This window comes from Temnothorax longispinosus, chromosome 5, assembly GCF_030848805.1.
Source record: "Temnothorax longispinosus isolate EJ_2023e chromosome 5, Tlon_JGU_v1, whole genome shotgun sequence".
NCBI classification, from domain to species: Eukaryota; Metazoa; Arthropoda; class Insecta; order Hymenoptera; family Formicidae; genus Temnothorax; species Temnothorax longispinosus.
Window position 1 is genome coordinate 19408657 of NC_092362.1, and position 19814 is coordinate 19428470.

Here is a 19814-nt window from a genome sequence, read left to right on the forward strand (position 1 = left end):
TTTATTATTTAATTAATCGAACTTTAGTCGAAATCGCTCTACGATATGCTATCGTAGCTAACGAGCTAACTTATGCTTCACGCACATTCTCGACGCATTATATTCATCACGAAATTATTAAATTGATAAACTGCAATGATTTTCTATTGTTAGCTATTCCAAAAGTTTCGTTTACCTAAATAATTGCAACTGCATTAAGTTGATTTTTCCTTATCGATTTATCCTTTTACATCATGTTTTATTATAATAAAAACAGAATTCTAAATGTTTATATAAACTGATGTTAGCATTTTTTAAAACGTTCAATATATTTTTAAGAACTAGATAAGGATGACGAGGATATATGAATCGGGCGGTCTAATTGAGGCGAATTCAGACACTTCATTATTTCATTGTTAATAATTATAAATATAATTTGTTTCATAACTTCAGTGTATTATACAGAGAATAACCTTTGATCGCCGATTATTAGACAGTTTTAAATTACAATCCGTGTCCAGAGAGAGATGTATTCCACGATCTTACAATTATCTTATTCGCAAAAAAAGATCAAATGTAGCTCGCTGCTTTCATTGTTATCTACCTTGCTAAAAGATAGTATCAGACATTTTTTAAAAGATAGTCATCGACATTTTTTTTTCTTCATTCAACGATTATAAAAACGATGATCAAACGATGTGTGAAACCTAGCTTCAAATGATAAATAAAACGTTAATAGAGGATAACAAAAATAAATAAAGACGCAACAAATAGAACTATTAAGTTACCACTTGGTCTAGTTCATCAATCTTTCATCCTTACGGGGAAAAAAAATCAACAGAAAGCAGCTTCCAAGCGAATAAATATTGGCTGCTAAAACGATGAATGTTTCACACTTTCAAGCTAGAACACTACCGTACACATCTTCGGAACCCATGCACAAGAAGCTATTTTTAGTATTTAGTATTATTGCAAAGATAATGCAATGATATGTATATCTCTTAAAGTACAAACAGTAATCAAATGTAATATTGAGTAGCAATATGCTCCCAAGTTTTGTATATCGGTAGTATGGTCAGGAATAAGAGAACGTGTAAAATCGTCTGTTTCTCTCACAAAATCTCTTTCTAAAAATCTTTTTTTTTTCTGCCGTTATTTCCGAATTTATGCACATTATTAGTATAGATCGGTTAATTGAAAAATAATAAAACGTACATGTGATAACATATTTGTTATTAAAAAATTGATCACATTGAGTGATTTGACACATGTCATCACACGATAACTGCCAGGTAAAATGCTATACAAATACATTTTAGACTCAGAAATGATTGACAAAACTCATGGAGTAAAGTTTCATGAAGTAGCAAACCCATAAGTTTCATACGCTAGAAAAATACAAGTTGCATCATTGTGCCAGATAAGTGATAACAAAAGTATTGATAGTTTTTGTATATACAGTGCAGTTCTTATACAATACTAGACATATAACTGGTTTCCAACAAAGAGCAATGCCTATTTTATAAATATATTTTAACAGACATAAAGATATAAAGATTTCTCTATGTACAATAGAGAAAACCGAGCAGATTCGCGAAAATAGTAGAGTAACAGGAACACAAGTTACATTGTCATGCAAAATATTGAAAAGTCAATAACACACGTGAATTTTCATTAAATCAGAAAATTTGCTCATCGCTATTATTAGTTTTTTTTTTTTATGATTAATCGTACTGCTCAGTTTGATTCTACAGATGGAAAACTGATTCAACAGACCAGGTGATATCGGACATATTTTACACTTCATATAAATCATTCATATTCTAGAAATCTCGAAATCAGGTACGAATACCGGGACTCCGTGTTACTATATAACAATTCATGAATCCAAACGCTTTAAAAAAATCCAATAGTTTCAAGAAAAAGCCGAAAATCTTTAGGAACGCGGAAGCTTTGAAATGCTGAAGACTCACTGGAACACAAAACATTTGGCATTTGAAGAAATATCGATTTCGCAAATACCCAACACGTAACCATTTTATGTGCAAATGTTTTGTGTTCGCACATCTGTCTATTTAGCAACTCAATTTTAGGAGATTGGTGCTCTCTCTCTATGGACGATCATTCGGTATCCAAATATATTTTAAGTGCTCTCTCCCGACGTGGACTGTAACTCGAAGTAGTAGAAAGCGGTGTTAAGCGTGAATTTTCCTTAAAAGCGATCTCCATTACCTCGTCGGCATTTAATTGTTTTGGTTTTTCCCTATTGTCCCTGTAAAACAAACCAAAAAACTTAGTGAGATTAAAAGGTACTTCACATAGATTTAACAATCGAGAAATATAATGAATATATGCATACCTGTATAAGAAGACGGCACCATCTTCAAAATTGAAAGATAAACTATCGTGATGTTCACTCCAATCATGCTCATTTTGGATTCGAAGCACAGAATGGTCATATGGAAAACTACCTTTTCCCTTTGCTATATCTATATGCTCTTCCGGAATATCTGATATTGCGGAAAGCTAGAAAGAAGAACAATGAAAAATGTAAGTCCATTTTATCTTTTCATTGATACAAAGCGATTTTTTTTACACATCTTACTTTCTTTTTCAGTTCTTCGACCGTTCTATTATCCATAACAATTTCTTGGAATTGTCCAAATTGCAATTTTGCTGGTAACCACCTTTTTACGAACACGACAATCTGATCGGTGTCTGTGACTGTCTCTTTATCTGGTAGTTCTTGAACAATCATTTCAAATGTTTTCGAATGAAATCGCAGATCGTCAAACTTCTGTTCATTTAGAAATACTTTTGAGGCTGTCTTATAACACTTTTTCCTAAGACGGCATTTTTCATATGGTATATCTATATCGTATTTTCTCTTTATTTCTGCCAATATCTCTTTCTTTGCATGTCCAATCGTCATATCTTTCGAGACAATCCATTCGTATAAAAATTTGTAAGGCTAATAAAATTTTAATCCATAATAAAAAATTTTAATAACAATAATGTAACATATATAAAATATACTTTCTACGTGTGCAAAAAAAAAACAGTACAAACCTCAATAGAGTTGATCAGTAGTTGGTATAATTTTACTTTGAATTCTCCGTTACGCAAAGCTCGTCCGAGTTTCACATTAAGTCTTTCACCATCCTCGTATGAATTAAGTTGCTCCGTCAAACAGCTGCATTCTGATTCACCAGAATTTGATAGACGAAAAACTTTAAAGTACTTCACAGGCACACCCACAAATGGTTCTAAATCTTTCTTCAAAGTGCTCAATCTCATTCTTTTATCCACTAATACTTTAAGTACTGTAAAAAAGAAAAAAGAGACAATTTTAAATTAAGCAACCATCAGTCATAGTCACTAAAATTGACTTTAACGACATACATTTTTGTTGAGTACTATCTGCATATGGTGTAGCTCTAAAGTAATAATCGGAGTCGTCATCAATATCCCAGTTTTCTATTTCGAATTGCTTTGAAATCATATAGTCTTTATCATAGGGGCGTCTGTCCCACGATTGTGGTTCAATATCAACACTTTCCGGTGCATCGCCGACCAACGTTTTATCACTATCGCTAAGGCTACTATCTTCACTATTACTTTGTTCAGGAGTATTCCATTCTTCAGTTTCCCCTAACTGAGGACTTATATTTCGTATGGTGGCATCCTCGTTACTTCGGGTACAACCTTTCGAGGTATCGTTATATTTCAAACTGGCATCCCAATGTGATTCAATAACGCCAAGTTTCGATGGACCACTGACAGATTTTTCCTTTTCTTCATTTTTATCATCTAACAATGGGATATTCAATTCTTCCAATGTTTCTACATAAAAATTATAATAAATTAAAATTTTTGTAATACGGCAATTACAATTGTAAATGTTATGTGACATTTATTTTGCAAACTATTTAAAAAGTATATGTCACCTTTACTGGTATCTGGTAACTGGACATGCAGAGAGATAACGTGTTTGAAATTCTCTATAATTCTGTGTACTGTTGATTCTTGAAAAGGTTTGTTATTATCTATATCGTACATCGTTGATATGAATACTTTATTCGCGTTATAAAATCCTTCAGTTTGCAGGTCACTATCATCATTTTCCACTGGTCTAGTTTCCGGATATTTTCGCAATATTACTTTCATTTGTTTAGGATCCATATTAATAATTTTTCCTACGGTTTGTTTATACTCTTTAACACTTTGCGACAATAAACCTCGGATATCGATCGGACCGTCAATTACCTCCTCTCGGGTTACGTCTATGACAAATACTTTAGTTGCAACCCCTAAAACGTAACATTTGAAAAATTTAAATTTTGACCGTAAATATTGTAATTAGCCATATACATCCATCCCGTCTTATACTCACCACCTGGTAAATACGTCTCAAACTTTTGATCTTTGCGACGAATTTCTAATAATAAATCAAATCGACGTGAAAAGCGCCATATATTTCCAACAGGTTCATGCTCTCGATCATCGTAACTACATTCTATTAAATCAGTATTATGTTCATAAGTAACTAAACGACACTGATCCAGACTCACTACGTTCTCAAGACCAAATTTCTTATACGCTTTCTCCGTTGCTTCGGCCCAAGTTATGTCAGGCATGACATATAATTTGACATTCGTCAATTTCCCTTCTACCGGATGATGACAGTACACTTTCAACACAGGTATAGACATTTTCTTCTCATGATTTTTTCTATCGTTATCTTCACTTTCCTTCATTTTCTTCAATAGTTCCTACAAATTGGATAAAATAATGTATTAAATAATATAGTGTACCTTGGAGTGTTTTCCTATAAAATAAATTTTAAAAAGGCAAAAAACCTCTTGCAGTTAAAATTCCTTAATCATTGAAAAAATTTTTATTAATTTAGAAAAATAATTATAGTAACTACAGGTAATTGTATTTAAATTTAAAACTGTAAGTGGAAATCGAACAAATAATTTGATTATTGATTCGAATTGTACAAACTATTTTAATTCGAAGTGTAGCATACAATTTATTCAAATTTGTATCTGAATTCTAGTTTTTGTTTGAATCTTACCTGAATATGTCGTGGAAAATCTTGGGTTTGCATAGGTAGAGTATTACGAGCACGATCGATTTGCCTATACATGAGCATATACGCATTCGTGCTACTGCTATACGCGCCGCTATAATACGCCCTCGAAGGTCCACCGCCATATGTTTTCTGGATATCGTCGTGAGTTATCTGAAAATATAACACAATCGAAAAAATTGTTAATAATGTCAAGAAATATAATAAGTTGCTTCAAAATTAATTTTTATACCTGAGTAACGCTTTGGTCATTAAAACATAACCATTCTTGTGTTCTGAAATCTTTTATATAAGCATAATAATGACCTCCGCTCGCACTGCCGCTGTGAATCATGATTGAGAACAGTTCATACATGTATGGGCCTTTTCCCAGCATATAAGTACTGCGATTCTTTTCATTCTCGTGATTATGCGTAGTACAACTCGATGTCGACGGTCCGTTGCTCATATCAATACCTGAAGGTGGACATACACATCCTCTAATAATTCTGAAAATTGTTTCGATAAATAATCACATCCATAATATTATACCTTCATCATCGTCTTGATCATGACTGGCTGAATGATTACTGTTGGAAAGGCTGTTGTCACACGGTGCACAATCGTCATCTAAAGTACCGCTATCTGTTGTAGAACTATCATCGCACTTGATACCTAAACCGATGTCTTCCTCACCACCTGGAGATTCTTGACTCGTTGTAGACGAGATAAAAGAATTCAAATTTAGTATATCCGGGAACGTGACTCTGAAATAGCATAAATCACAGTAATGTGAAATTATTTCGAAATTAGGAATAGAATTTTCATTAATCAAATATAATATTGTACAATTTACATACTTATCATTGAGTTTAATTCTGTGGAAGGTTTTATAATCAAAGTCAAACCGCTTGAGATGTAAAGTTAATAGGTATGGAAATTTCGTAAACTTCAATCCTTTGTGCGCATCGCATTTTTTATTGCACTTTTCACAGTGATACTGATTAGTTCCTTCTAATGTTTCATATTGAACAAATGCTTTAATCGCTTCCTCCTACGAGAAGAAAAGCTTTTTTTTATGTATATTTATATGTATAAATGTAAATAATATTTCAAATTGCAGCAATATATTACCACACTGTTATATGCAACATTGCTTCCAAACGGCCTAACTGGTAATGGGATATCAAGAAATGTATCTTCTCTTGATTTCTCTGTTCCACACTCAAGACATTTAACGTAATCGATCATCTTTCCTAGCGACATAGAAAGCAAATTACAGATATTTTCACAACTTACGCATAATGATATTTTGTACCTTCGTAAAGTCTATTGATTAGATCCGCTTGTTCTGTATTTTTGAATTTCTGTTCCAATGCATCGAACATAACTCTACAAAGTTCTTGAATATCATGCTGCTGCCATGCTTCGGTAGAATCCCACCCGAAACTTTTGGTTAAGGATGTTGTTTCCACTGCAGATCTTGTAGATGTCTATTTAAAAAAAATGTGATTATTAAAAATTATTTTAAAAACAATAATATTAAAAACACAAAAATTAAATTAAATATACGTTTAAAAATACATTAAATTTATGAAGATATTAAGATTATAAGCACACGTTGTACCTGTAAATTGAGAAATAATTTCTGTAATTGATATGGTATGCTTAGAGCTTCATCCTTTTCTGAACCATCTACGTATTCCCAGTTGTACAGTGCATTACGAAATTCTGGTGTCATGTACAACGCTTGGAGAAGACTGTTCAAGTAACAAGTCATTGCTTGATTGACTAAACCAACATAGCCTTGAAGAAATTACAAAAATAATTATACAGATATATATATTTAACAATACTAAAAAAAAATCTTCGTTAATATATACGAATATATATTAAAATAACTCTTAAATGGTGCTTACATACTTGTTTCAGTTTTAATAAAACTTCTGAAATTAACTTCTTCTCTACCATCTTTAACATCTTCCCTAACATCTTCCCTAACATCTTCCCTAACAATATTTTCCTCAGTCCATCGTTGTTGAAGGGACGGTGCACTTGTAAGATTATACGTTGGCAGATTATAATCCATGTTTTTCGGTGGTGTTAGATCAATAACAAAGGGTTCTGTTGGATCAACGACAAATAGAGTATTTTTCACTTCAGATAAACTCGGATCAACTGAGAAATCCACTCCAATCTGCTCCACCGTTTTGTCTTTCACATCAGACAAATCAACCTAATATTGGATATAATATGGATTAGAGTATTAGAACATGTATGATTACACATCATATGTAGTATTAATTATATATATTTAAAGTAATTAAGATGTAATTAAAATAACCATTGTGCATGACGATGTGCATAGAAGTAATCTAAAACTGTCCAGTTGCATGTGATAATGTTCTTCAATATAGCTGTAAAGTTCCTTCACGCGTGTCGATGCATATAAGGAAAATTTGTCGCTAGTGCAAAGTTTATGGTTAGCCTCAAAAGGTATATTAAACTGAACGACACATACTTGAGTCTTTTCACCAGCTTTGCAAACCATGATCTGCGAACAAAACGCCAAACACATAAGTTTCATTAAATCACATATTTATTATAGCAATTAAAATATATATGTATATATAATCTAGGAGTGTTATGACAAATGTATTATGACAAAATAACTTTCTAAGAAAAATTAATTGTACGATCTCATTTAGTTCAGATATAAATGTAATCGTAGATAAGTGTAGTGCCAAATTGTATCTAACTTTAAATAAAATTTGTGAATTATCAGATTATAAAAAATAAAAATCTTTAGAATGAATCACAGTTATCGATAGTCTTTTAATAAAGACCTTTTGATAAGAAAATTATTACATTTTAACACACTATAGAACGAAAAAAGCACGTATATCTCATTTATTAATGGAATATAGAATTTGGAAAGGTGATTATTAAAAAATCATCAGATACTTTTGAGTTGACCAAATTTGGCATTCTGCCATACTGACGGCGGAAAATGAGCAAGATCTACGCAACACAGCAGGATGCTGCTCTGCGCGGCATGACACAGTACGGAAAGCCTATAGAGCCTCCAGCTATATTTAGAATGTCTAAACCAAGCTTGTGAAATGGCTCTCTTTTCTGAGATCGCAACCCATCTCTCTTCCCGCCTCTCTGCTTTCCTATTTTATAATCTTCATTTTTTTTTAATCGCGAGACAGAATTAAAGTATCAAACAATTATCACAATTACTTGAGATTACTAATTATAAACTCTCATTTTAATTATTCTATATAAATCTAGTTCTGAGCTGAAGTAAATAAATTCTATCTATAAATCTGGTTCTGCGTTATATATTTAGTACTCTTATTTAGTTATTATACACATATAAGTCGAGTTCCATTTTTTATTTTATATTTCTATAAAATAGGAATTATCTTTATCTTGTTTTATTTGTTATTATAGATAGCACTGGCTTTTTCAAAAATTACAGGCAACGTCTAATTGAATAAAGATAAATAACATGTAAAGTTTCAGTTGAGATTATGTACATCTAAGATAAATTTTATAAAGAATTGAAGAATCTGGGGATTAGATTAGATTTTATTATTGAGCTTACCTATTTCTTTACTGGTCTATTATTGATGTATGCTCTAACGTAGAAAGCTTATTCCTAACCAACTGATCCAACCTGAAAATGTATATAAAACACATAAGTATAATATTATAAATATAATAATATATATTAAAAATATAAATCATCTAATTTGAAGAATTAAAGAAATTAATCAGACAAATATCGTTACGAGTGGCACGTGCCGTTCATAAATTTCAATTTTACCAAAATATAACTATATTTCCTATAGTATTTTCCATGACGTATTTACTTTTGCGACATGCACTTAACGCGCTATAACTCTGTTAGACAGGATAAATTTTTTCTAGGGCGATAAATATCAATCTATTCAATTGCAGTAAGCACAACTGGTGTTTGATAAGTGATATAACAATCGATCGAGCAACATGTAAGATAACAATAATTAAAAATAGGAGATTCTCAGCGTTCAAGGTATTCAAATAAGACTCCGGTAGCCTCTGCAAGATATCGTATTCCAAATACTTCGTGTAGAGAACACGGAGGAGCAACGGAAGAGACACTGTTTCAAAGAAATCGGCGTCGACGGGGACGTCCCCGTTCTCATCGGGGATCTCTCGACCCGGTTGCATCGTGTCGCATTACTAGCATCGCTCGCGCGTCACGCGTGTATTACGCGCGTTATGTAAATACAGATATCTGCTTAGTCGCGCCAGAGAGTAATCGTATATCGGCGACAGTTGGACCCACGGCGGCACGACACTCAGGAGATCGGAATGCGTCGCCGCGTCGGGGAAAGCTAGCTCTGCTCGGCGCGTGCACCCGCGGCGCGCGGACGACCGAGCCGCGATCGGGCGATCGGCGGGGCGACGAGCGACCGCGGAGCGGATCCGCGTGTCGCGCGCGCGGAATGGTCGCCGATACGGCGTTGCGACGACTTCCGAGAGCGGGTTATTACCGCGGCTGTGCGCGATCCGATTGAACGAGCAGATCCGCCGAGACGGGCGGACGAACGGCCGGCCGAGCGAATTTCCGCGATGACAGAGCGGAGACTGACCAAATGTGGCCAAAAGAGAGTCCAGCGTCCTCTCGCTCTCTCTCGCACTCTCCCCGTGCGTCACCCGAGCCGCGTTCCCGGCGTGTTCCCCGGCGAATACGTCGCCGGGAGCCGCGCGGCGTGCCGTTCCCGACGTGTCCGACGACACCGTTACCCGCCGCGGCCCGCCGGAGCACGCTCGCGGTTCGCGCCGACCTCGCGATTCAACACAACTGGCCCCTTACCGAAATCACTGACACATGTGCAACGCACTCACTTTACGCCATGTTTTCCTGCACGGCGCATCACTCGCTCACGGGAGTCACGGGGCGCTGGAGGCTGGACGGTCGCGCGGGTGGAGGGAGAAGGGGAATTATCGGCCGGTGCTGCACCCTGCCGTCGCCTCTCGCCTCTTCGAGGTAACGCGAGTAACGGGATCTCGTGAATCTCATCCTCTTCTTTTCACCGCTTTTCGTTCTCTCTCTCTCTCTCTCTTTCTTCTCTCTCGATGCTCCGTTTCGCGTTCGGCACCCCGGTGCAATCAAAACCCTTTTCACAGCTTTGTATATAGTTAAAAAAAAAGAAAGTGATGGAGAGAGATAAAGCGCGATGTTGCACCCCCAAAGGAGGACAGTTGTTCATTAAAAAAATTAAGAAGCTACACCGACCCTCTTCTCAATAAAAACTTACATTAATTAGCACGCAATGTTACTAAACTGGCTTTCCAGCCTTTTGTTTTACTTGCGCAGACGATTAATCTCTGTTGAATTTATCAATAATTAATTAATAATAATTTAAAAAAAAACGGAAAACGCGACGAAGCTGTCAAAGTTGTGGTGTGAAATGTGTCACAGACGTAACATAACGTGTTTCTTATCTCCATATGATAAAAGAGGGTAAGCCTCCATAAATTAACCGACGTCCGCCGATTACTCATATATTTTCCTTTCGGTGAACAGGATTTGCATGCGTGCGGTTAACCGAGAATTGTATTTTAATTTGAGGAACTTGGAGAGTAGGGATGAAAGAGGGTACGAAGTGCGATTAAAATCTCGGGATGTGAATTAATTTCGGTTTTTTTTACTAGGGATATCTATCTGCTTGTTATCAGACACGCCGCTCTTATCGCGCTGCGTCTTCCATTCCTGCTGGATTTTGAATCAGGAGCTCCCAGATGACGCTACGTAAGTGTGACGCAGGTCGTTCTCTTTTTTTCCCAGTTGTTATGACGTTACTCCACACTCCACGGTGCCGCACCATGGTTTGACAGGCTCCGATGGGACGAGAAATGTCAATGAAGATCTGACGCGTTGACGGACTCGAGACCGTAAACAAGGATTGTTTTCGCACCATGGACCTGGCCAAGTCGTTCTTCAACGTTCGTGATCACGATGGTTATGTCGGGAAGGACGAGCACAGCGTGAGTACCCGCGCGGTCGAGTCGTTCTGACGCTCGGTCGACTTCTGCTCCAGATTGATAAGCGCGTGAGATAACATGCGGAATCGAGTCCGGTTGACACCTCGCCAAGTCCAAGTCGTTTCTCGGAGCCGTTTACAATGGTTCTTTCAGCGTGTAAAAGTATATTAAATGAAACTGAAACGAGATGGTGAATAAAGTGCCTAGAAATAATTAAATCTCTATATATGGTTAACTTCAAACTTGCAGTGATTGACAGAAAGGAAAAATGTATGAGAAATTAATCAAGAATATCGTATGAAAAAGAGATAAAAATGAATAATATATGACAGTAAATGAATAAAAATGAATAATATAATTGTATGAAAAATAAAAATAATAAAATTTGTATGGACTTGGGATTTGTGATAGAAAATTTGTCTTTTTTTTCTTCAAAAGCAAATTTAGATAACCAAAGACTATCTTATATTGATCATTTACTTGCGTGGTTTACATTTGTCAAATGTAATTGTACGTTTTAGAAAAAATTAGAAACAGCTGTCTCTGAAGATGAGGTTGAAGTAGAAGTTGGAGGTTTATATGGAGAGACCTTGTCGCCAGCGCCTGGTGGTCCCTTTTCAGCGTTAACTCCATCCATGTGGCCGCAAGATATCCTAGCTAAATTGAATCAACCCGATGATCCGAATTCACAGCCTGAATATAGGTAAAACTTACAATTAAATGTATCAAATAATATGTGTAAAACTTGGTTGAAATTCATAAAAAGATTATATGGTAAATATGCAGTATAGCGCCAACCTCTCCGATTTTGTTGAAAAAAAAAGTTTCAACAAAATCGGAGAGGTTGGCGCTATACTGCATATTTACCGATTATATTTATAGACATCGTAGTATTGTAAAGTAATATTTATAATTGTTCTATTGACCTAGATTTGACGAATTTGGCTTTCGCGTAGAGGAAGAAGATGGCCCTGAACAGAATTCAAAAAAGTTACTAGGAATACCATTTGTCGAAGAGCCTCAACACAGGTTGATTAGTCATTTACTTCACACACTTAAAATATAGCTGTTACAATTGTATTTATAAAAGGGGTATAAAAGTATACAAAATTGGAATGTATTGATTTGTTCTTTTAGATTGCAATGGATCGCTCTCTTGGAATTCAGCCATAACAAAGAAGTGGCGGAACTCTCCTGGCAAAATATGGATCGAAGTCTACCACGTACAGATAAATTACGTGAAATGGTTCGCAGTGGCATACCCCATTCCTTGAGACCTCAAATTTGGATGCGAATGTCAGGTATGAAACAAAAATACAACTATTAGACGATGAGTTATAAAAATACGTTTCTCTTAATTACAGGAGCACTTCAGAAAAAATGTTCATCGGAGATAACGTACAAAGATATCGTGAAAGCCTCGAGTAATGATGCATTAATGACCAATAAGCAAATAGAGAAAGATCTCCTTCGCATTATGCCGGCCAACGCGTGTTTCAGTCATCTCCATAGTACTGGTATACCGCGTTTAAGACGCGTTATGCGTGCCTTAGCTTGGCTATATCCTGATATTGGGTATGGAGAAGTATATGATTAATTTTATGACACTTTTGACTGCGTTCCGATATTCACTGGTAGTAAATATCGGAACGCAGCCTTTGATAAGTTAAATATATAATATTAACATATAATTTTTATCTTTTGCTGTATCAAGTTACTGTCAAGGTACGGGTACGATGGCAGCATCATTATTATTACTTTTGGAAGAGGAAGATGCATTTTGGATGATGGCAACAATAGTAGAAGATTTGTTACCAGCTTCTTATTACTCTTCAACATTGTTGGGTAACACATTTTGCCAATCTTATAAAGTATTTGAAGTCAATGAAAATTTAGTGCGTTACGATAAATTATTATTATTATTTCCATAGGTATTCAAGCTGACCAAAAAGTACTTCGCACATTAGTAGCTAATTATCTTCCTGACATAGATCATGTTTTGGTGCAACACGATATAGAATTAAGTCTTATATCTCTACACTGGTTTCTAACTTTGTTTGCATCAGTTGTGCACATGAAAATATTATTACGAATATGGGATATGTTCCTTTTCGATGGATCTATAGTTTTATTCCAAATTACGCTTGGGATGTTAAAAATAAAAGGTATATATTTAATATATATTTTTTATAGAGCGAGTCTATTTTATAATAATTGAATTTTGTTATAAAATACTTAAATGTTCTTTCAGAAACAGACTTAAAACAACTGGAGAACTCTGCACAAATATTTAACGCTCTCTCAGATATACCAGGAGACATTGATGATGTGGACCAATTATTCAATGTATATTTTTCTTGATATAATTTTAGAAATACGTTATGACAAAACTCAACTATATTTTAATGTACAGAGTATCCGGTAATTATTGTGCCTATCTCTCGTAGGCAGGTAGAGCGGGTTAAATTAAAAGTCTTTTTTTGTTTTGTAAGTTTCTCAATAATTAATTTCTTATTAATTATTGAGAAACAAAACAATAAAGAACTTTTTCATTCAGTTTAATCCACTTTACTTGCCTACGAGAGATGACACGGTAATTATCGAACACCCTGTATATTTGATATATATATTTTAGGTATCTTTAGAAGTTAGTGGGTCACTGACAGACGTGTTAGTCGAGACTCATCGACGTCGTCACTTAGCTTATTTAATGGCTGATCAAGGCGGGCTAGTAGGAAATCCGGATGCGGTACCGAACTTGCCGAAACAACATCTGAATAGGTACAAGTGATGAAAAATACATTATATATTCCTATTTAATGACTAACAATCACTATAATTAAAAATTCTTTTTTACTTTTCGCTTATCCTTTGCGATACTTTTACAGACGTCAAATGAAGCGAACCAAATCAATGTTACAAACAATTTTATTTGGAAATGATGATAGTGAAGACGATGCAAAGTCTAAAAATATTCGTCAAACAGGTACATAATGCAGCCACGTAGAATTTTCAATCAAATTTATGTTTTTATCTAATTTAATATATGAATTTTCAGAAATTCTAGTCGATCTGAGGGAATCTGTTTTACAAGTTGCGAGGCATTTCATAAATGTTGATCCAAAATTAAATAATGTTGCTCTTATAGCAGATTATACGATGGAAAGTCATGCGAAAGATCATGATAATTACGTCAATGTATCACGAACGCGAAAAAGAAGAGCAAAAGCTTTATTAGGTACAAATATATTTTCTATTGTTACATAGCGATATAATTAGAGAGAGATTGATTAGGAAGTGTGGGGATGTATTGGGGGAATCGAGATACAGAGTTAGAGGGGGGGATGAGGGAAGGAGTTTAGACAGAGAAAGAGGTGCGACAAGGGTGTCCGTTAAATCCGGGTATATTTAATTTATTGATAGATATGGTAGAAGAAGTACTGAAAAAAGGTGGGTGGGAAAAGGGGTGTTTGTATAAAAGATGCGAATGAGGGAGGGGCCTGTACATACACAATTATAGGGCTGTATACGATGCATAACGATATAATTTTAATAACCATAAAAGTAAAAATTCTCATGTAACTTAACAGATCAAGTCAATTGAAGAATGCTGCTCTGCAAATATATTAATTTTGTTACAGATTTTGAAAGACACGATGACGATGAGCTTGGTTTCCGAAAGAATGATATAATTACAATCATTAGTCAAAAAGATGAACATTGCTGGGTAGGAGAACTGAATGGCTTGAGAGGTAATATATTTACGAAAGAAATTTTATAGTATTATTTGAATATTACGATAAAGTGATTTTATGATATCATGAATCCTGTCAATTTTTTTGCAAACTTCTTTCTCAAAAATTTTTTAAATATTGTTTTGTCATTTTTTGCGATTTTTGTATTATATCCCTCTAATAATCATACAGACCATCAAAGTAAATTTTATATTATTTTCTCATCTTATGGTAAGTGCATGATATTCAATGTATTAATCTAGCAATATATTTTTAGGGTGGTTTCCCGCGAAGTTTGTAGAATTGCTGGATGAACGAAGTAAACAATATACATGTGCTGGAGACGACGCGGTTAGCGAAGCAGTTACTGACTTGGTAAGGGGTACATTGTGCCCCACTGTGAAAGCAGTATTAGAGCATGGAATGAAGAGACCATCATTTTTGGGCGGACCATGTCATCCGTGGCTATTTATAGAAGAAGCCTCTAACAGAGAAGTGGAAAAAGACTTCAATTCTGTTTATAGTCGATTGGTGCTGTGCAAAACATATAGGTTGGATGAAGATGGCAAAGTTCTCACCCCAGAAGAGGTATGACAGATTATTCATTCACTATCATTGTTCTCATGTATATATTCAATAAATAATAAAGGAAATTTTCCAGTTATTATATCGTTGCGTCCAGTCTGTAAATTTAACACATGACAATGCACATGCTCAGATGGATGTGAAATTACGTTCTCTCATCTGTCTCGGATTAAACGAACAAGTGCTTCATTTATGGTTAGAAGTTTTATGTTCCTGTGTAGAAGTAGTACAAAAGTGGTAAGTACATAAAGTGTACAAACATATTGTCTTTGTGTGTATGAGAGTGTGTACCGTAGAATAGTACATACTTCCTGCTACAATTTATAATAGCATATAAAATTAATATGCTAATACTTAAATATAATTTAGGTATCAACCATGGAGCTTCATAAATAGTCCAGGTTGGGTGCAAATAAAATGTGAATTAAGAATATTAAGTCAATTTGCATTCAACTTGAATCCCGACTGGGAACTACCGCCCAAAAAGGAACAATCACAGCCTTTAAAAGATGGAGTTCGCGATATGCTAGTCAAACATCATTTATTTAGTTGGGATCTTTAGCATATAAGATAGAGTTAACAATTAATAAGTCTATGCCGCTACTCTGATTTTCGTCCAGAAATTTGGGATCTAATTTTCCATTTCTAGTCTCTAATTTAATATAGTAAAAAGATCAGAATATATTTAAATATATTTTAATTTTTTAAAATTTTTATAAATAACGGCAATCTCTTGAAAATTGAAAAGATTTTTATCGTCTAAAATTTTGAAGTTTAATGCACAATAATGACTAAGAAACGTAATGTACAAATAAATAATCTCGTTTTTATCATGATAACAGCATTTATAGATGTTATTAAAAAAAATTTATATTTTATTAATTTATTTAATTGCACCCACGGACATATGATAAACAGTCGTGATAGAAGAGACCCTATCTTACATATTGAATCTTTTCTTTTTTATATATCCAAGCAAATTATATTTTAAGAAGCTTTTTAAAGTAATATCTCTGTAAAAGTAATTCTGTATCTACCGAAATAATTAACAACGGAGAAAAATAAGATATCTATGAAATAAAAATACTAGGATAGAAAGTATTAGATAACCAAAGTTGTATCGTGTCTAGTTGTATAAATGTTATTATGTAGTTATATATTCCTTTATGAAAAATTAGTTTTATAATTCTTTATCATAAGAGAGGAAACGTTGATACACTCAACAAATAATATAATAATATATGTATATGTATAAACATATTATACGATCTCTGTAGATATCTCTATGTATGTAAAGAGAATATATATTGTCATATCTTCAAGCGTGTTACGTAGTAAACATTATAATTTAAGAGATTTATTTTTAAGCAGTGCCTTTGATATACGGATATAATTGAAAAAGATTCTGTATGTATATATTTAAAAATTTTCAGCATTTACAATGTGAATTATCTATTTTCTTCCAAAGGAATATCGTTAAAAACGTATAATTTATTTTATATAACATAATTATGTAATAATGTAGGATTTTTCATAGATATATTCTTTGTATATTTATTAATTAATCAAGTTTATGCTTTTTATTACAACACGAATCTGTGAAAGTTTCATCAATGATTTTTATATTAAGAAACGGTTTTTCCTCTCTAGCTTCAGTAGTTAAAGGTGAAATTTGTAAAATTCTGTCTTTGTCAAATTTTAAGGGAGCACACGTAGCCTTGTACTTTTCAATGGTCAATGCGTCAATATGCAAATCGTGTACGTCCAAAATATCTTCTTCGTACGTTGGTTTGTCAGAGGAATCAATCTCGCACTTGCACAAACGTTTTTTGATATAAATAAAATGTAAATCCATAACATTGGTGCCAGTTGTTCCCGTCTTAATTAAATCCGCTCCCTTCTTGAAGCGCGAGTAGAAATTGTACGTGTCGTTTTCTTTTAAAACATTTTCAGGTAACATGCGTTCCGCCTCCATTGTCTTTAATATTAAATTATCGATACGTTCACTAACATCTTCTCGAGGAGACTCTTTTGGACTACTACTGGACTCTCGTCTCTTTGGTTCAACGTTGGATTTTATTATAAATCTACTGGTTTGTCGGTCGCACGAATCCTGCGTCCGAGTTTTTCTGTCCGTCGTCTCCCGCTCAGCTTGCGCATCCTCTTTAGTAATCATGGATTTAATTTTTGCGTAAAAATCATGCATCACAGGCGCAATAGCGGGATAACCGAATGCACCTGCTGCGTCAGTAGGACCATCCTGACCATCAGTACCTGCACTGAGCATCATCACATCGTATTCAGCGAGTCGCGGATAACTTTTGATCTTTGCCAACCAATCTAGCGAAAAGCGTAAAGCTAGCTCCTGATTTCTACCGCCTTTTCCTTTACCCGTCACTACAACCGTGGGTTCTCCTCCCCCGATTAAGACTATACCACCGAGATTCTCGATACAACGAAAGATTTCGTTGACTTTATCGATAGATAACGAAAGTATCGGCACAGTCCGTACTCTGTCATAAAATTCCTCTCTCCCCAGCTCATTTAACAAAACAAGACATAACAGACTCGTTACGTGAACGTACGCCGAACTAACGTCCTGTACATTTCCCGTAACGTCATTCCTTAATATTATCGGAGTCAATTTCTTGCGCGAAGCTTCGAAGCTCGCAGCTTCAAGAGCCGTCCTATTGTTTCCCAGAATCATATTCGTCACGTGTCTGAACTGTTTGGCCGGATTCAACAGCGGTTTGTCGTTAAACGTCTCCTTGGACGTTACAACAGCCTTCAAATCACCCTCCAGCGACTGATACAAGTTGTATTTCTTTAATATAGCGACAACATTCTCCGGTGATCTCGGACTGTAAACGGTGGGACCGCTGGCAATTAAGTCCATGGGATCGCCGACAATATCGGACAATATCAGCGTGACAACGGACGCGGGATAGGCCATACGCGCCAGACCGCCACCCTTTACCAGAGACAGCTTCTTCCGCACGGTGTTAAGCTCGGTGATATCGGCGCCCGCGTTTTGCAGCTTCCTACAGAGCTCCAGCTTGTCCTCCTGGTCCAAGACGGGCCTCGGCATGTACAGCAACGCGGATCCTCCACCCGATACCAGTACCACGAGAGTGTCCGTTTCGGTCAGCTTCTCGACCAGGTCTATAATGTCGTGCGTGGTGTCCAACGATCTGCCGTCGGGTTGATTGTCGACGCCACCCTCGCGATAGTCTATCCTGCTGTTGTGTAACCTAGGGAAGCCAGATTTATCCTCGGAGGCCCAAATAGCGTCCATCGATACACTTGGAACGCTGACAATGCCTTTCTTCAAAGCGTCGCCGAGCTCTCGCTCGAGCTCCACGGCCATTCCCATAACCGCCTTGCCGAATCCGACGAGATAAACGTCCCCTTTGAGCGGGAAGCTCTTGTCGTCGACGTGCAGGACGTTGTCGCGGAGTTTCACCCTCTTCCTTATGATCTCGCTCGGCGACACCGCTTTCACGGCGGAACAAAAGATATCCCGCAAATCGGCCCTCGACTCCGACAGAAATTTCGTGTCCGTTGCCATACCGCGATTTAAATTTATCGTACACTTGGAAATGTTCAAGAGGTTAGGACGAAATGTGACCGAACGACTGGAAAAATCAAAATAAACATAAACGAAACGTTTCCCCGAGACGTTCAAATTGAACTGATGAAAATTGCAGAGATTGCGCACTTGCCTGTGCAAAATGAACTTGTGGAATATTCTCTTGCGCATTACGATCGATTGTTGAGCGCATTAACCGCGGCAAGGAGACTCTGATAACACACCACGGCATCTTTTCTTTATCAGTAGTTTTCACGCTGTGTTCTACGTCACGTGTTTACGAAATATTTAAATTAAAAACGTCTCGATGCTTCATGTTTCGTAAAATGTACAGTTTCATATAACTTCGCTTGCAGGACCGTGTAAAAGAAAAATACAGCAAAAATTTCGTTAAAACACAACTATATAACTGTTTCTCATTATTTTTAAATTAATATTTCTTCAAATTAGTTCGTATTGAAATTAATTTTGCTTTCAGTTGCTTCTCATTAGCTTTACGAATATATTTCACACTAGGTATTTGCAATTGTGGCATCCACTGAGAGAAGTTTTAGTAAATTAAAATTAATAAAATCGTACTGACGATGTTCAATATTGCAAAACAGATTAAATACGATATTATCAATTAAAAATGAAATGACCAGAGATTGCAATTTTAATTCTTTATTAATAGTCAATAGTCAAGTTGAATCGAAAGAAGTTTTCAGTTTATTATAGAATTATAAAATTCTATCTGTGTAGTTCTATCTTTGTGATTTATAAATTTCTATTTGTTCTATTTATATTTTATGTAATTCTATTTATGTTCTGT

At 35.4% G+C, this 19814-nt stretch overlaps 3 protein-coding genes across 6 annotated transcripts; 1 reads left to right on the forward strand and 2 right to left on the reverse strand.

Annotated features, from left to right (window-relative positions):
* Window positions 1-384: 384 nt before the first annotated feature.
* On the reverse strand, window positions 385-10059 carry Usp47 (ubiquitin specific protease 47). Of its 4 annotated transcripts, none has more exons than XM_071779353.1 (18): window positions 9924-10059; window positions 8667-8738; window positions 7398-7607; window positions 6977-7289; window positions 6681-6859; window positions 6372-6546; window positions 6188-6309; window positions 5914-6107; window positions 5606-5820; window positions 5307-5530; window positions 5060-5227; window positions 4373-4751; window positions 3927-4289; window positions 3382-3822; window positions 3049-3302; window positions 2585-2950; window positions 2339-2505; window positions 385-2251 (listed from the first exon to the last, which is right to left on the reverse strand). In XM_071779353.1, exons 3-18 carry the CDS (start codon window positions 7602-7604, stop codon window positions 2101-2103), a joined length of 3918 nt encoding a protein of 1305 aa, XP_071635454.1. In that variant the 5' UTR covers window positions 7605-7607; window positions 8667-8738; window positions 9924-10059; the 3' UTR covers window positions 385-2100. The 4 variants fall into 4 exon arrangements, with proteins under 4 accessions (XP_071635454.1, XP_071635455.1, XP_071635457.1 ...); XM_071779354.1 differs by lacking the exon at window positions 9924-10059 and adding an exon at window positions 9601-9888; XM_071779356.1 differs by lacking the exon at window positions 9924-10059 and adding an exon at window positions 9168-9472.
* Window positions 9962-16736, forward strand: LOC139813700 (small G protein signaling modulator 3 homolog). The gene is made up of 16 exons (XM_071779359.1): window positions 9962-10097; window positions 10899-11098; window positions 11617-11798; window positions 12026-12124; window positions 12233-12396; window positions 12460-12670; window positions 12810-12940; window positions 13027-13260; window positions 13347-13441; window positions 13731-13876; window positions 13984-14081; window positions 14154-14333; window positions 14737-14847; window positions 15107-15417; window positions 15491-15651; window positions 15784-16736. Exons 2-16 carry the CDS (start codon window positions 11030-11032, stop codon window positions 15974-15976), a joined length of 2385 nt encoding a protein of 794 aa, XP_071635460.1. The 5' UTR covers window positions 9962-10097; window positions 10899-11029; the 3' UTR covers window positions 15977-16736.
* Window positions 16737-16964: 228 nt separating this feature from the next.
* Window positions 16965-19278, reverse strand: LOC139813701 (glycerate kinase). The gene is made up of 2 exons (XM_071779360.1): window positions 19137-19278; window positions 16965-19049 (listed from the first exon to the last, which is right to left on the reverse strand). Exons 1-2 carry the CDS (start codon window positions 19172-19174, stop codon window positions 16976-16978), a joined length of 2112 nt encoding a protein of 703 aa, XP_071635461.1. The 5' UTR covers window positions 19175-19278; the 3' UTR covers window positions 16965-16975.
* Window positions 19279-19814: the final 536 nt, after the last annotated feature.